A 17,799-nucleotide genomic window follows, 5' to 3' on the forward strand; every position below is an offset into this window, starting at 1 on the left:
GAGTAAGGTAGGAGGAGGCCAGTGAGGACCGTAATCAGTGGCATGGACTCTTGCACCAAATGGCCTCTTTGTCTTGGAGTTCGCCCATTGGTGCATCCTGTAATTCTGTACGTAATTCTAAAGCTCTTGCCTATACTAGTCTGTCAGGAAACGTAGATCGATTAATCTTTGTGTGAAGAGGAATTTCTTGATATCAGTTTTAAATCTGTGTCCTCTATTCCAAATTTGATTTTGAAATCAGGGTTACTTTGTCCTCAATGTAAAAATGTTCTATATCACCAGTCAGAAACCTCGTTTCTATTCTGAAAAGTTTCAGTTTCTCAAGAGCTCAGTTTCCTCGAGGTTCATCCTTAGTCATTTAAAATCTATTTCTCCTTTCCATACCGAGTACCTAATACTTGTTTGCCTTAAACTTAATCTTTCATCCCTCTGTACATTTACACTTCTGTGCAACTCATTCTAATTACCATTTGATATTATTTTTATGTCAAACCCATTTAATATTAAGTTTATATAATTATATCCCTTTGGTTGATCCGATAAGCACTGAGGTAGGTAATCCACCAAATGCATTGTATTCCACCCAACATTAAAATTGGAAGTGTAGCATTTAAGTACACCAAGTTAACAATGTTTAAAAGTTTAACAATTAAACATGTTTTTTCTCCCCCTTTTAGGAGAATTTTGAAGAGTGATCCTCCATATCCTCCAGAAATTGGTCCTTTAGCTAAAGATGTAATGAAGCAGCTCCTGATTAAAGATCCTAAGAAACGGTTGGGCTCTGGTCCAGGAGGTGCTGATGAAATTAAGTCTCACCCCTTCTTCCAGGTGTGGAAAATAAAATGTGGTTAATATTAAACTGTGATCCTTTGACTAGCCATCGTGGAATCCTGTTTATATGCGGTCGGTTAGGTTAGACAAAAACATTATAACTTAGTTTGGTTATTCCATAATTAGCTGAGTTAGCAAGAAATAATTACAGTTACTGGAATCTGCAGCAAAGATGAAGAGTACTGGAAACACTCATTAAGTCTTGCCTTCATCGGTCAGGGTATAGAGTAAAAAAATTGGCAAGCTACGTTACACTTGGGTTCCTTTGGAATATTGCGTACAGTTCTAGTTATCACACTGTCAGAAGGATGAGATGGTACAGAAAAACGTTTACTAGATGTTGCCTGGTTTGGAAGGTATAACTGTAAGGAGAGATTGAACTTGGTTTGTTTTCACTTGAACAGTGAAGAATGAGGAACAACCTGATAGAAGTTTACAAAATTATAAAAGGCATGGGATAGAATGGATAGCCAGTTGTCTTTCAGAACAGAAATGTCAAGTACTAGGGCGCATACCTTTAAGGTACAACAGGGTAGTTTTAAAGGAGATTTGAGAGGCAGGTTCTTTGTGCAAAGGATGGTAAGTGCCTGGAATGTGCTACCTGAGGAGGTAATGGAGGCGGATACAATAGCAATGTTTAAGAGGCATCTTGACAGATATATAAATAAGCAGGGAATAAAAGGATACAGACAGCATAGAGGCAAAAGGTTTTTAGTTTAGAAAGGCATTATGTGTCAGCGCAGCCTTGGTGGACTGAAGGGCCTGATCCGCTGCTGTACTGTTATTTGTTCTTAAGTCAGAGGAAGTACAGGCCCCTTTGTCAGAATACTAGTGCACTAATGCATGTTGTTAGAGACTGTGTTTGTGCCAGTTTGTCTTTGTGTGTGCTTTTTGCCAATCTTGTTTATGCTCCTTTCAGAATGCTATGGAACATATATATGAATCAGAATTTGGAAGCTGATTGAGAGTGCATGAAGAACTCTGTTTTTATTTACATTATTGTGATGTGCTAACATTTTGTTTGGCCTCAATGTTTTCTGTGAACTGAGCTTGCATTGTAGTACTTGCTTCTTGTAGTTTCTATGTTTCAAAACAAGTAGGAGCAGGCGTAGGCCCTATACCCCTTTGAACATACCTTCCTAATCAATAAGATCAAAAAAGAAAACATAATCTTCAATTTTCATTTTACTGTTCACAACAACCAACGATCTCAAAGCCAACAAGTAAAAGTGTGATCACTGCTATAGTGTAGGAAACAGAGCAGCCAAAACACACAAAGCAAACTCCCATGTTAGCAATAAAATGATGATCAGATAGTAATCAGTTTCTGCTGTGTTGATTGAGGCATCAGAAACCAAAGCTAACTCCACAGCTCGACAAAATAGTGCCATGAAAGTCTTTACATATCCACAAGCAGGTTTGGAGCTTCAGTTTAACATCTCATCACTCAAAGTGAAAACATGACTCGGCTTGAACCACAGTGAGATGAAGGAAGTGACATTTAGCTGAGCATTTTGTGTCAGTCAAAGATCATTTTCCACTGCTCCTGTACTTGACGCTTTCACCTTTGCTGGGCACCCTCCACCCTCTCAAGAACAGTGTTGGCATGAGCTAATCCATGGAATAGAACAAATGACATTGCTAAACTGGTACTGGCCTTTATTTTAGTAACCAAAACCTGGAATAGATCATGAATCCTAAATCTTATAACTTAGAGGCCAGAGTGCTATTAACATGCCCACCTCCGACTCTTAATACCCAATAGCAGAATGGAGGGAATCATTCAAAGCCATTTTGACTTAACTTAAAATAATTGGGAGAGTTCTGCCACCTTCCACCTCCACCATTTCTAGCAGTGCCCACCAATTACTTTGAATGTAATTTTGACTGTACACTGTTAATGTTGGATGACAGTGTTCCAATTGTGGTATTATATTGATGACTTCTGTCTACAAGTGGTTCCAGTGCCACTTACTGGTTGTTGTGTTGAATATTCTGAGGAAAATATTTGGGTCAGGTGTAATATGTCCTGAAGAGACTTTCTGAAGTGCTGGGCAAGAATTACCACTAGGAGGTGGTATAGTTGACAAAAGATTTTAAAGTTTCACTTCCTAAAATTGTCTTTCCTTTATGTACCTATCTAAAGCTAACTTTTTGAAGTATAATTCTATTGACTTATAGGCAAGTGTGACAGCCAGTTATGTGTCCTGAGCAACAATGAGAGAAATTACGAGTGAATTTGAGGATTAGGTGAGAGACTTGGACTCAGGGAAATTCACTGCTTTTACACTAGTGCTGTGGTCTCTTTTGCATTCACCCTAGGCAGAATTATTTGAAGCACTAAGATTCCTGCTCTGCCCACAGAGCCAGTCTGCTCACTTGGCTTGAGCCTTTCCCACTGGTTAATTAATTACCCAGTTAACGACCACAGTTGTCCTACTGGTGAGTAACCTTGGTAAAATTGTGATGGAGACAGGGCTCACGGGCAGGCATTGAGAAGGCCACGTACCGATGTAACATGAAACCCACCCCACCACACCTCGTACTTTCCAGTAAAGGCATGGTAAATCCAATGTAGCATTTCTTCTGAAAGACAGCACCAGTAACAAAACAGCATTTTCTCAGTACTGCATTGAAGTGTTAGCAGGAATAATGTGCTCAAGTCTCTTAAATCTATAATGTTCAGCACAGTTTTAATAGGTGTTAAAGTGAGAAGTCACACAAGACCAGGTTATTGTCCAACAGATTTATTTGAATTTACAAGCTTTTGAAGCATTGCTCCTTCATCAGGTCCACCACAGTCCAACACCTGCACCTCCATATTATTCGTAGGCTACTCTCCACCTCTCCCCTCTCCGCAAGCCTAAGTGCTGTATTTTCTAGTATAGCTACTGCTTGAGAGTAGCGAGTTCAACCACCGTTGGACTCGCTGTGTCATTTAGTACCACACTCTCTTTGTTTTCTGCTGTACACTAAATTACTAAAAACGATTGGTGAAAAGTACAGGCCAAATCCTTCCCAGTACTGAATAACGGAGGCTGTGGCAAGAAATGTGAGAACTTGAGCAAGGTTTTTCTCAACATCAGGAGCAACCAATCACATTTTCCAACTAAATTCCTGCTATCTAGACAAGATTCCCACTGGTGAGCAGTGAGTTGCCTATTGATAGGGATTATTGCTCATTGCCACCCTAATTATTACTTCATTAATATGCACTCTGTTATTCTGCAAACAACTAGATAGAAACCAAACACGGAATTCCGAACTTCAAAGTCATAGCAGGTACTTGGTGACTCCAACCTGATGTTTGCTCCTCTGGACCACTATTTTGGCCACCATGTACCAATGTCTCTGAGCATTCTCTGGTGTTGATATTCCCCTGCCTGCTATATTTATGTCAAATGTCTGGAGCCGTGTAGGACATCTTCTGACTGATAGTGCTTGTTTGGGTAAACAGCAGGCTTTTAAAGATGGCATTGGTACAAAGGATGTCAATACATTCCAGGATATCCACTGAGTGGCAAGTTTTTCTGGGAACAGCATATGTTAAAATGGGGCTGGAATTGATGTGAGGGACATCACAGGGGCAAGGTAGATGGTTAATGAGGTAAGTTATAAGGAGAGGCTGAATAGGCTGGGGCATTTTACCCTAGAGCGTAGGGGAGGTGTGCTTTATGGAGATTTATAAAATCATGAGGGGCATAAATTAAGTGAATAGTGAAGGTCTTTTCCCCAGTTAGGGAAGTACAGAACTAGACGGCATAGGTTTAAGGTGAGAAGGGAAAGATTTTAAAGGGACCTGAAGAGCAACTTTTTCAGACAGAGGGTGGTGTGTATATGGAATGAACTGCCAGAGGAAGTGGTGGAGGCTGGTACAATTACAACATTTCTGAGACATTTGGACAAATGGAGTCATAGAGTCATACAGCCCTTTGGTCCAACCAGTCCATGCAAAACATAAAATCCCAAACTAAGCTAATCCCACCTGCCTGCTCCTGGCCCATATCCCTGTAAACCTTTCCTATTCGTGTACCTATCCAAATATATTTTAAACATAGTTGTGCACACATCCACCACTTCCTCAGGAAGGTCATTCCACATGCAAATCACCCTCTGTAAAAAACATGAATAAGGAAGGTTTAGAGAGATATGGGCCTAATGCAGGCCAATGGAACTAATTCAGTTTAGGAAACCTGATCAGCATGGTCAAGTTGGACCGAAGAGTTTGTTTGCATGCTGTATAACTCTTTGACACGAGGATACAGCTGACATAGCCAAATATTCAGCCCAAGATGTTAGTTGCCTGTTGTATCTATTAAATCTTTTAAAAGTGATTGGAGGGAACTAAACCACTGCTTTATAAATATGTTCTAAATAGAGAATATTGTATGATTTCTTTCCAATATTGACTGCAGTTATTAATTGTAATAAACACTTACAAGTTTCTCACATTGTGTTTCTATGTTCGGGATATTTTGTCATGTTGTGGGAGCTGTATAAATGCAAGTTGTTGTGAGCCATTGTTAATAGCCTTCTCTGTCATACTTTTACTATTGGCAGAAGATAAATTGGGATGAGTTATCTGCCAAAAACATTGAAGCTCCATTTAAACCTGTCATCAGGGATGAGTTGGACGTTAGCAATTTTGCTGAAGAGTTCACAGAAATGGATCCTACATATTCACCCGCAGCACTGCCTCAGAACTCTGATAGAATATTTCAGGTCAGTACCATTAAAACACTGTCAAATCTCTTAGAATAGATTTGTTAAACAAACACCTGTACAGCCATAAAGTCATACAGTACAGAAACAGATTCTTTGGTCCAATTCACCCACACCAACCAGACATCCCCATCTGACCTAGTCCTATTTGCCAGCGCTTGGCCCATATCCATCTTCCTATTCATATACCCATCTAGATGCTTTTTAAATGTTGTAATTGTACCTGTCACCACCACTTCCTCTGGCAGCTTGTTCCTTACACACACCACCGTCTGTGTGAAAAAGATACCCATCAGGTCCTTTTTAAATCTTTTCCCTCTCACCTTAAACTGCAATTATTAATTGTAACAACCACTTACAAGTTTCTCACATTGTGTTTCTATGCCCCAACATTTAGAGTCTGGGGAAGGGTCACTGGATTAAATCTGATTACTGTCAACAGATGCTGCCAGACCTGCTGAGCTTTTTTTGCAATTTCTCTTTTTGCCTCTTTACAGCTAATCTGGTTCACCCCAGTCAGCATCCTGGTGAATTTACATTGTACCTCCCCCAGTACAAACACATCTGCCTTTTAGTGCACTGAACAGAACTGCACACAGTATTCCAGCTGTGGTCAAACTACAGTCCTGTACCATTCCAACAAAAGCTCCCTGCCTGTATGATCTTTGCCACGACTGATAAAGAAGTGTTCTGTATGTCTTCATAAGCAAAACGTTATCCTGTCCAACAGTCTTTGGGGATCTGTGAACAAGCACCCCAACATTCCTCTGTTCCTCCTCGTGTTCTGCTAGTCATTGAATACTCCCTTGTCTATTTGATCTGTTTGGGGAGGGTGGGGGAGGCCTACTTATAAAGTATTCTTAAATCAGAAAAAGCGTCCACAGAAAATACTGTCACTTGTTAACTAAATAAAACTAACCATCTGTTACATTAGACACATAAAGTGATAGAGGTATTGTATGATTCATGACTTGCAAAATGATAGTCCCATAATCTGGTTGCAGAAAAAGTCAAGTATTTTTGGTCACCCACTCCAAAACCTTTTCCGGCATTAGATTAGATTACTTACAGAGTGGAAACAGGCCCTTCGGCCCAACAAGTCCACACCACCCCGCCGAAGCGCAACCCACCCATACCCCTACATTTACCCCTTACCTAACACTACGGGCAATTTAGATTGGCCAATTCACCTGACCTGCACATCTTTGGACTGTGGGAGGAAACCGGAGCACCCGGAGGAAACCCACGCAGACACGGGGAGAATGTGCAAACTCCACACAGACAGTTGCCTGAGGTGGGAATTGAACCCAGGTTTCTGGCGCTGTGAGGCAGCAGTGCTAACCACTGTGCCACCGTGCCGCCCCAGTTGAAGCTCCCCTACATCAGAGTGAATTGGCATAAACTTGCTATATAATTATGACACTAGAGGCCTTATACCCACTAACAAGGTCAAGACCCCAAAGGTATTTTCATTTAAATGTATTTTCTGAATGCAAACACGTCAGACCAACATTTACTGCTGATGTTCACACGATGCTATGTTAATCAACAGTGCTAAATGTCATCACTTTTCAACAACAGTCAAATTATAACTTTTTTCAGTTTTATCCTTTTCATTTTCCTTGCACCTGTGATTTCAAATTCCTCTATTCAAAGAATTCTGTTAGCTGTTTCTAAAATGTCCTGTGATATATCATCTGCTAAAAATAATTGCTATTACTAGGAATGTACTAAAGCACAACAGTGAACTAATGAAAATTTCATGGCATACTTATATTAACTGTAACAAATCAGCACAATCAGAGGTTCCATGCTTCCAGCCAGGTCTGGAGAGGGTATTTTCAGACAAGTAAAAGAGTCGAGATAGGAGAATGAATTAAGAGTACTATGTGGAAACAAACCAATGAACATGTAAGAGTGGAGGAGAGAAAAAGAGAGAGGATAGACAGAAGGGCAGGAGCAAAGAGGAAATGTGGGGTAGACAGATTGAGGAAATGGGGAGAGACAGGTGGCAGAAAGAGATTGAGGGAGAAGTCAAAGAAAGAAAGGAGGTCGGAAGGAAGGAAAGAGTGAGGGAGGGAGAAAGAGATGAAAGGGAAAGAGAGAGATTAAACTGTGGGGAGAGAAAAATAGAAAGACAGATAGATAGAGGAAAGATGGGGAGTTTGAGACAAGTGGGGGTAAAGAAAAAAGGGGGGGGTAAGAAACAATGTAGAAAGTGAGAGAGGGAGAGACAGGACATGAGGGGGTAGGTGAGAAAGGTGGGATAAAAGCGGGAATAAAAGAGAGAGAGTGGAGGGGTAAGGGGGAAAGAGGGGAACAAGATGAGGAGTGCAGGGGAGACAGGAAATCCAAGGGACAGATGGTTAGGGATGAAGGGAAATACTGAGGAGTGGAACTGAAGAAAGGAAATGAAGGAGAGGAAGAAAGAGGCAAAGAGAAGAGAGTGGAAGGGAGCAAAGGTAGGAAAGAAAATGTAAGGGAATGAAAACTAATGCTGTTTCCTACCATTGGCATAGCTTGAATTAGAAAGTTGAGAGGAGAGAATTATCTAAATTTAATCGTCACACGTCTTCTCTCATTACTGGTTGATTGTTATTGAAGTCTAGGTGAAAACAAGGACTGCTGATGCTGGAGATCAGAGTCAAGATTAGAGTGATGCTGGAAAAGCAGCATCTAAGGAGCAGGAAAATCGATGTTCTGATGATGGGCTTTTAATGTCGATTTTGCTGCTCCTTGGATGCTGCCTTTTCCAGCACCACTCTAATCTTGACCCTGTGGGGTTAGGGGCAGACCAGGAAAAATATCGCTCACGATCGCTCAAAAATCAGCCAAACGTCTAACACAAAGTATAGTGCAGCCTGATGCCATAGGGTTGAAGTGTTCCGAGGCAGAAGATGAAGCGTTCTTCCTCCAGCGTCGGGTGGTGAGGGAGCGGCGGTGGAGGAGACCCAGGACCTGCATGTCCTCGGCAGAGTGGGAGGGGGAGTTGAAATGTTGGGCCATGGGGCGGTGGGGTTGATTGGTGCGAGTGTCCCGGAGATGTTCCCTAAAGCGCTCTGCTCGGAGGCGTCCAGTCTCTCCAATGTAGAGGAGACCACATCAGGAGCAACAGATACAATAAATGATATTGGTGAATGTGCAGGAAAAACTTTGATGGATGTGGAAGGCTCCTTTGGGGCCTTGGATGGAGGTGAGGGAGGAGGTTTGCGCACAGGTTTTGCAATTTCTGCAGTGGCAGGGGAGGGTGCCAGGAAGGGAGGGTGGGTTGTTGGAGGGCGTGGACCTGACCAGGTAGTCACGGAGGGAACAGTCTTTGTAGAGGGCGGAAAGGGGTGGGGAGGGAAATATATCCCTGGTGGTGGGGTCTGTTTGGAGGTGGTGGAAATGTCTTCAGATGATGTGGTTTATGCAAAGGTTGGTAGGGTGGAAAGTGAGCACCAGGGGGTTCTGTCCTTGTTACGGTTGGAGGGGTGGGGTTTGAGGGCGGAGAGGTGGAATGTGGACGAGCTGCATTGGAGGGCATCTTCAACCACGTGGGCAGGGAAATTGCGGTCTCTAAAGAAAGAGGCCATCTGGTGTGTTCTGTGGTGGAACTGGTCCTCCTGGGAGCAGATACGGTGGAGGCGGAGGAATTGGGAATACAAGATGGCATTTTTGCAGGAGATAGGGTGGGAAGAGGTGTAATCCAGGTAGCTGTGGGAGTCGGTGGGTTTGTAAAAAATGTCAGTGTCAAGTCGGTCATCATTAATGAAGGTGGAGAGGTCCAGGAACGGGAGGGAGGTGTCAGAGATGGCCCAGGTGAATTTAAGGTCGGGGTGGAATGTGTTGGTGAAGTTGATGAATTGCTCAACCTCCTCGCGGGAGCACAAGGTGGTGCCAATCTAGTCATCAAGTCTGTTCATTCTGTTTGAGTATCTGAACATCTCATCAATGATTGAGCAAATCCTATTGGTTATTTCATCAGTGAATTAGGATAAATGAGTGGTTTGTAAACAGTGTTTTACAGTCCTTAAAACAAAAGGTTTTGAATGAAGCTTGTGTTGTCACTGTTCAGAGGAGAGTTCCCTCTTCAGTGGACACCAGAATCGTAGGGAGGATAAGTTGTCACCTCTGCTTTTTAGCCTGGGTGGGTCCAATTAAAAACCAGGGGCCTTTGGTTACCTATCTCTTAATGTAAGAAGTAAGGAGCAGGCCATTCAAGCCTGCAGTGCCAGTGACTAGCTCAGCTGGGAGTGAGGGACTGACATTAAAAAAGGAAACATTATGGCATTCAAGCCCTGGTCTTTTCAGCAAAGAGAACATTGAGAGGAGATTTGATAACAATAATCAAAGTCATGAGGGGTGTGAACAGGGAGCAATTGTCCCTTTAGTGGAAAAATTGTGAACCAGTGGCTACATGTCTAAGGTGACTGGCAAAATAAGCAACCGTGGACATTGGTATGGCCAGTTTAGGAATACTGAGTGCAATTCTGGTCATCCTTCTGCAGGAAAGATGTTAAATTTGAGAGGATGCAGAAAAGATTTATATGAATGCTGGTGGGACTGGAGAGTTTGAGTTATAGGGAGGAACTGAATAGGCTGGGACTTTTTTCTCTGGAGTGATAGAGGTGAGGGTGGTCTCCTCTACACTGGGGCAACGAAGTATAGACTGGGTAACTATTTCACAGGACACCTATATTTTGTCTGCAAAAAAGACCCTGAGCTTCCTGTTGCCTACCGCTTCAATACACCACCCTGTTTCCCGGCCACCATCTCTGTCTCAGGCTTGCTGCAATGCTCCTGTGAAACTCAGTGCCAGCTGAAAGAACAGAACTTCATTTTCCATGAAGGAACTGTACAGCTTTCTGGACTCCATATCGAGTTCAACAATGTTAGGGTTTGAAGCACCCTCTCCCATGTCCTTTTCCCAACACCACATGTCAGGCCTTGTTATCACATGGTCTGCTATAACACACAGCTCATTGTTGGCCACTAATAGTCCCAGTTAGTAGCTGTTCATTCTCTCAGGCTGATCCTCTGTCCAACTGTTCTCTCTCTTTGGACTCTATCTCCACCTATCATTCAATCCTTATCTCCTCCTCCCATTCTAACTTCTGCACAATATCCTAGGTGCCATCAGTCTGAGGAAGGGTCACTAGATCCGAAACATTAACTGTGACTTCTCTCCACAGGTGCTGTCTGACCTGCTGAGCTTTTCCAGCAATTTCTGGGTTTTTTTATTTCCAGCATCCGCAGTGCATTTGGTTTTTATTTTGTTATTAGGTTAGCCAGGTAGTGGGTTAAGTTGCTCAAATAAAGCACTGGTATTGATATGATGGTCCAAACGGCCTTCCTGTAAGCATTGAACATCTGTTTTTTAATGTAACTAACATTCAGATTAAAGGCTAATCTTTGTATCTTCTTATCAGGGCTACTCTTTCATTGCACCCTCCATTCTCTTCAAACGTAATGCTGTTATGACTGATCCCATTCAGCTTCATCTGGGAGTGGATCGTCCTGGTAGTACTGCCATTGCACGCAGTGCTATGATGAAGGTACTTATAATGTTAACTAGGACTTAGTCCTTGCATCTTTGAGTTTATTATTATCATAAGTGCCCATTTCAAATGAGCTACACTTAGATCTGACATTTGTCAGTTTATCTTTGAAAAAACTTTAAATAATATAAATGAGGTCTTAACACTGGGAATGTCAAATGTTTTGTTTGAAGTGCATCTCTACAGTTATACTTAGGTGAACGTAAGTTACACATATTTAACAGAATTTTTAAATTCCATCTCCCCACCTACCTCTATTAGGATTCCCCATTTTATCAACACTATGACCTGGATCTAAAAGACAGTCCACTTGGAGAAGGAAGTTTCTCCATCTGTAGGAGGTGTCGTAATAAGAAAACTGGGCAGGAATTTGCCGTGAAAATTGTCAGCAAAAGGTAATGCCAAACCAAGACTGTATTAAAAATATACCATATAAGCTTCCTGTTAATCCAGTATCTTGTATCCATTTTATATGTATCAGTTTTTTTTTTGCTTTATAGCAAGAAAATCTCAGAAACATCAATATAGAGGTAAATATTAGACCTTTCTATTGAAAAAAATATTTGTGAGATGTATGTGCAGCTGGTTAGGCCAGTATGTATTGCCCATCTCTAATTGCCCAGGGGACAATTGAATGTCAACCACATTGCTGTGTGACTGGAGTCGCATGTCAGTCAGAGCAGGTAAGATTGGCAGATTTCCTTTCCGAAATCATATTAGTGAACCAGATGGGTATTTACAACAACTGATAGTAGTACATGTTTATCATTAGCTGAGTTTTTAATTCCAGATCTTTTTTATATTGGATTCAGATTTCATCATCTGTCACGGTGGGATTTGAGTCCATACCCAAAAACTTTGCTTAAGGTTCTAAATTACTCGTCCAGTGACATTATCATTGCCTCCCCGCCCTTAAGAGTACTTGTATTTAAAGCATTATGGCCAAGATGATTGTTTGTACACTTAGAACATTGATTTGACTTGATTTGTCCCTTATCCCTCATACAACATCCAGATTTGATATTTTGTGTTGAAGCAAAGATAACTATTTATTTCTTCTCCCTTATTATAATATTTTCCTTATGAAGATTCTTCTTCATTTTCTTCGACTTAAATAATATTGTCAGTTAGTAGGAGTGGGAAGTACCACATCCGAACTGCTTTCCAGCACTGTCACAAATAGAGGTGATAAGTACTTACCAGTACTCTTGCTGAAAGTCTCAAATACTTTGCAAGATTTCTAATTTTGAGATCTTATGTTTTGACAAGTTATTTGTGTTTATCCTTCTTAGAAGTTCATTAGGCTCTAAAGATAACAGAAAGGATGAATATTCTAGAATCGATGAAGGGTATAAAGGTAAAGTTGCCATAGTCCTACTGGACCAAGGGGCTGCTCACTCATTAGAGAGAGACAACTAGTGTGGGTTAATTGAGGCATGAGATAACATTGTGGTAACTTCAGCTGGTGCAGGGATTGAATCCAATCTATTGGCTTTTATCTGTACTGCAAGCGAGCCATCCAGCCAAATGAACTAACTGTCCCCCTGTATGAAGTGAAATTAAATCATAAAATGCTGATAATATTTAGTAAGACTGGCAGTAACCATGAAGAGGGAAATGGACAGTGTGTTAGAATACAAACTTTTTTCAGTTGTAACAAAAGATTCCACACGCTAAAAGTGACTCGTTCCCCTGAAGTGACAATATTCTCCTGCTATGAGAAACTATTCTACCCTCTGAACTCTAGGTTCTTCTGAACTAAAATTTTGAATTCTCTGTTCTGAAGTCAAAACTGAACTAATTGTATTTGTGCTGCCTGTCCTAAACCCCATAATATAAATATCATACCCATTAACACTTTGGCAATCCCCAGGCAACCTATGACAATCACATATTTTCTTGAACCTGATATATTTAGGTCACTGTTCCAAATTCACATTCTGACCCTTTTTGCCTTGGTTGTGATGCCCACATGTCATGTGTGAATTTTAAAAATGACACAATAACCTTGAGCAGTAGTGGAGAGGGGCTAGAAGAGGTAGGAGGAAGTAGAAGAAAGGCACAACAAAAGATAGTGTTTAATCACTCTGTGTTCTATTCCATTCAACAACTTGTACTTTTTCATCCATTTTACAGAATGGAAGCAAATACTCAACGGGAGATTGCAGCTCTCAAGCTGTGTGAAGGACACCCTAACATTGTAAAACTGCATGATGTTCACCACGATCAGGTATGCTGCAAAAGCATTGCATAGTTTGGCAATCCGCATTAAATGATTTTCTGTTAAGTGTGTCTTGCCTTCCAGTAACAGTTGCAGTATATTTTCTTCAAATTAACTTGATGGGAGTCATTTGATGATATTAGAAAAAACAGTGTTCTTGTAACTTGAGAACCACAGATGCCAATAATGTGATATTATGCATCTCACCAGACACTACAAAGGCTGTGACATTATAAATGATGCAACTAAAGGGAGAGCAAGCAATCATTTCTAGCTTCTGAGAACATATTGAATTTTTGGGATTCCAGTCTTTGGATGACGAAATTAAACTCAGGTATAGTTTCCTTCCTTACATAGATTTGGAAGATCCCAAGACAGTGTTTAAAAAACACTTGATGTCTCCTGATGTAATTTGTCTGAATTATGTCTGAATTGATACTAAGCAAGACCGCTGATCGGATTATTTATGTTAGCACTGTTTATAGGACCTTACTACCTGTATATACCCACAAAGCAACAGAAAAAGTATTTCAATGTAAATCATTAAGATATAATGTGTAAGAAGCTATATATATTCAACGTTTACAGCTCTCCAGGAGCATGAGGATGATGCTGCCCAGTGGTCACATTGTCTCTTTCACTGAGCTCATGAAAAAGCACATTAGCCACCTGTTTCCACATCCAGCGCTGAAATCAGAATTATCCAGTTAATGACAAGTTCCTACATCCCAAGAGTAAAATAAACTGTTCCCATTCCCAGCTCAAATTCCTTCTTGCTACTTCCACTCCCCTTCTCATGTGCCTTCCACCACAATGTGTCCACACTGTCGGCCGCATCACTCCTGCCAGCTGTCCACCACAGTCTCTTTCCCTGTCTCTCCATTCTCTGTCCTTCTGCTTTATGTTCCCATTTTTCCATAATGCTATCTATTTTGCCTCTGCTTGCTTTGCAATCTTAAATTCTCATTCTCTCAACATCAGCTACAATTGCTACGTCTACCTCCCCCTTCCTGCTAGTTGCATTTTCCATTAACAGCAAGGTTCTGGCCTGGATAGAGGATTGGCTGACTGGTAGAAAGCAGACAAGAGGGATAAAGGCATCTTTTTCAGGATGTCAACCAGTGATTAGTGGAATTTCACAGGGACCACAACTATTCATGTTATATATTAACGATCTGGATGAAGGAACCGAGGGCATTATTGCTAAGTTTGCAGATGACACAAAGATGGAGGCACAGGTAGTGTTGAGGAAGTGGAGAGGCTGCAGAAGGGCTTGGAAAATATGGGAGAGGAGACAAAATAATAGCAGATGAAATACTGTGTGGGGTAAGTATGAGGCTATGCACTTTGGTAGGAGGAACAGACGTAGACAATTTTCTAGATGAGGAAAGGCTTTGGAAATCTAAAGCACAACAGGACTTAAGAATCCTAGTTCAGGACTCTCTTAAGGTTAAATGCAATGTTAGCATTTATTTAAAGATATCTAGTGTATAAGAAAAGGAATATGCTACTGGGATTGTTTAAGGCTCTGGTCAGACCACATTTGGAATATTGTGAGCAGTTTTGGGCCCTGTATCTAAGGATGGATGTGCTGGCATTGGGGAGGATCCAGAGGAGGTTTACAAGAATGATCCCGCATTTGAAGGGCTTGTCGTATGAGGAACAGTTGAGGACTCTGGATCTGTACTCAATGGGATTTAAAAAGATAAGGGAGGAACCCATTCAAAGTTACAGAATACAGAGAAGCCTGTAAAGAGTGGATGTGGAGAAAATATTTCCACTAGTAGGCAGACTAAGATCCAAGGGCATAGTCTCAGAGTGAAGAGATGGCCCTTTAGAACTGAGATGAGGAGGAATTTCTTCAGCAAGAGGCTGGTTAATCTTGGAACTCATTGCCGGAGTGAGCTATGGAGGCCAAGTCATTGTGTTTAAGACAGAGGTAGATAGGTTCTTGATTAATAAGGAGATCAAGGGTTATGGGGAGAAGGCAGAAGAATGGGGTTGATTGAATGGTGTTGCAGACTCAGTGAGATGAGTGGCCTAATTCTTTTCCTGTATCTCATGATCTCACGCATTTACATTGACTGGCGCGATGCCTCACATTGAGGGGATTTCCTAAGCAGAGATGCACTTAATTGTGCTCTCTACTATGTTCTTTCTCTCCTCTCTTCCAAGTTGCCCTCCTTGCCTAACCCAACCTCTCTCTTATCCCACCTTTCTCTTCCCTCTTTTCCTGTTTCCTCTTTTCTCCCTTGCACCTCAGCCTTCCCTCTCCACAAGGCTTGTACAATTCCTGTCTTCTCGATGTGCAGATCCTATGCAAATCAGGTTGACATTTATTACTTGTTTGCAACTCTTTTGGAGAGCAACCAATTTAAGAAAAGGCTGTATTAATGGAATTCGTTTAACTTTTAAATAGACATTTAAATAATAATTTTAAGGTGAAGGGCAGGAGGTTTAGAGGAGCTAGAAGGAAAAATATTTCACCCAATCTGGAATGGCAATCTGGAATGCACTGCCTAGCAAGGTAGTAAAGGTGGAAAACCTCACAATCTTTGAAATGTATGTGGATGAGCACTTGAAAGGTCATAACATTCAACATTATGAGCCAAGTGCTGGAAGTGGGATTAGTCCAAATAGGTCAGCCTAGGCTCAATGGGCTGAAGGGCCTCTCCTGTGCTTTCTAATTCTTAAGTCCACTTTGATAATTGTATGATGCAGTAAATGATTTAATTTCATAAGGTATCCCTGGTATCAGTAAGTATCAGTACTTGAGGTATCACTCCCACACAATCAAACTGTACAGCTATTGTAAAGATGTGTCCTTGATATGTTCAATCTATGACTGGGAGCTGAAAAGCTTGTGGGAATTTTAAAAGAACACCAGGTTTCCAAGGTTTTCTTCTTCATTTCATTTCCATCTAGCTATCATAAATAATCCAATTAATTTTCAACTTAGCATTACATAAATACTTGCTTCGTGCTGTTTTTTTAAAACAAAAATGCAGTCTCCAGTCCTTTTCAATGATTTTGTGCAAGAGCAAATCATTGCAATTCATCCTGAGAACCATATCCCTTCCCTCATCCTGCCTCGCTTTATATTACAACTGCATTTTCAGTCTCTATTACAGTACTGCAATCTCTGCCAAGTGACTGCAGTATGTTATTTTATGCTTGCTAGCTTTCTGTCTCTCACGCTTTCTGCTCCTGTCTCTCTGTGGGAGAGCAGGTTATACCTGGCATTATAGAAAAGTAGTCCAAATAATGAGGCATTGAATGAATCATGTTTATTAGAGTTTTGAAAGAATAATCTGTCCATTTAGTCTCTGCAGTTTACCAGTAGTCATAGAATCGCTACATGTGGAAGCAGGCCATTCAGCCCATTGAGTCCACGCCAACCCTCCAAAAAGCATTCCATTCTGACCCACCGTCTACCCTATAATCCTCCTATCCTCCACATCCCTGGAACCTATGGGCAATTTAGCATGATCAATCCACCTAACCTGTAGATTTTTGGATTGTGGGAGGAAACCAGAGCACCTGGAGGAAAACCACATAGACACAGGGTGAATGTGCAGACTCCACACAGACAGTCACCAGAGGGTGGAATTGAACCCAGGTCCCTGGTGCTATGAGATATCAGTGTTAAACACTGAGCCACTGTGCGACCCTGCATACTTTCACTGTCACGTAAAAAGAAATCAATGCCTTTTAAGAAGTTTCTACTGAACCTGTTTCTAGAACCCTTTAGGAAATGCATTTCAACTTGCTATGTAAAAAAGCTTCCCTCCCTTGTTCATTTGCTAATTATCTCAAATTTTTGTCTGGTTACTAACACCTTTGCCTCTTGGAAACAATTGCTCCATACTTTATCAAAATTCTTCATAATTTTGAAATACCTGGCCTGACCAAATCATGTTTGAGCAGTGCATACTGTAGTAGTTTGCTTTCTAAATTGTAGATGAGACCAGGTTTATTTCTCTTGCCCTGCCATTCAACAAGACTATGGCTGATACACCGCCGACTTCAATTCTTCCGTGCCAACTCCTCATAACAACGGCCTAATATTTCAAAGATCTATCAGACTCCACTTTAAATATTTTCTGTTATTTAGCCTCTCTGACGCATTGGGGTAAATAATTCCTGACCATCACTATCCCCTGAAAGAAAAAAATTCTTCCCATTATTGTTTTCTCCTCTGTATCTTTTTGTTAAATCTGATTGCAATCCTCTTGTTGATTAAATTTCAGTAAGACACCAAACCATGCAAATATCTGTCAACTCTAAATATTTAAACATACTGTACAAAATCTTTAATGCCAAGTCCAATACTCAAACCATCAAAATTGTTAATTTCTTTTCAACTGTTGTGCCAATGACATGTTTGTTTTAGAGGTATGGATTAGGAGTGTACCTCAGTATGATAATGCAGCTTCTTCATCAATGAAAATTTACATATAAAATGAGTATTTTCGTGTAACATTA

The 17,799-nt window shown here is 41.1% G+C and overlaps 1 protein-coding gene across 4 annotated transcripts in view; it reads left to right on the forward strand.

The window, feature by feature from the left end:
* rps6ka5 (ribosomal protein S6 kinase, polypeptide 5) overlaps window positions 1-17,799 on the forward strand; it is a 252,857-nt gene that overhangs the window by 208,928 nt on the left and 26,130 nt on the right. For all 4 annotated transcript variants that reach the window (XM_072568072.1, XM_072568075.1, XM_072568073.1 and 1 more), the window contains 5 exons: window positions 678-828; window positions 5,392-5,553; window positions 10,965-11,090; window positions 11,355-11,488; window positions 13,230-13,323. In XM_072568072.1, coding sequence (XP_072424173.1) covers window positions 678-828; window positions 5,392-5,553; window positions 10,965-11,090; window positions 11,355-11,488; window positions 13,230-13,323 — 667 coding nt within the window. The remainder of the gene's footprint in view (window positions 1-677; window positions 829-5,391; window positions 5,554-10,964; window positions 11,091-11,354; window positions 11,489-13,229; window positions 13,324-17,799) is intronic.

The sequence above is a fragment of the Chiloscyllium punctatum genome, chromosome 4 (genome assembly GCF_047496795.1).
Source record: "Chiloscyllium punctatum isolate Juve2018m chromosome 4, sChiPun1.3, whole genome shotgun sequence".
In the NCBI taxonomy this organism is placed as follows: domain Eukaryota; kingdom Metazoa; phylum Chordata; class Chondrichthyes; order Orectolobiformes; family Hemiscylliidae; genus Chiloscyllium; species Chiloscyllium punctatum.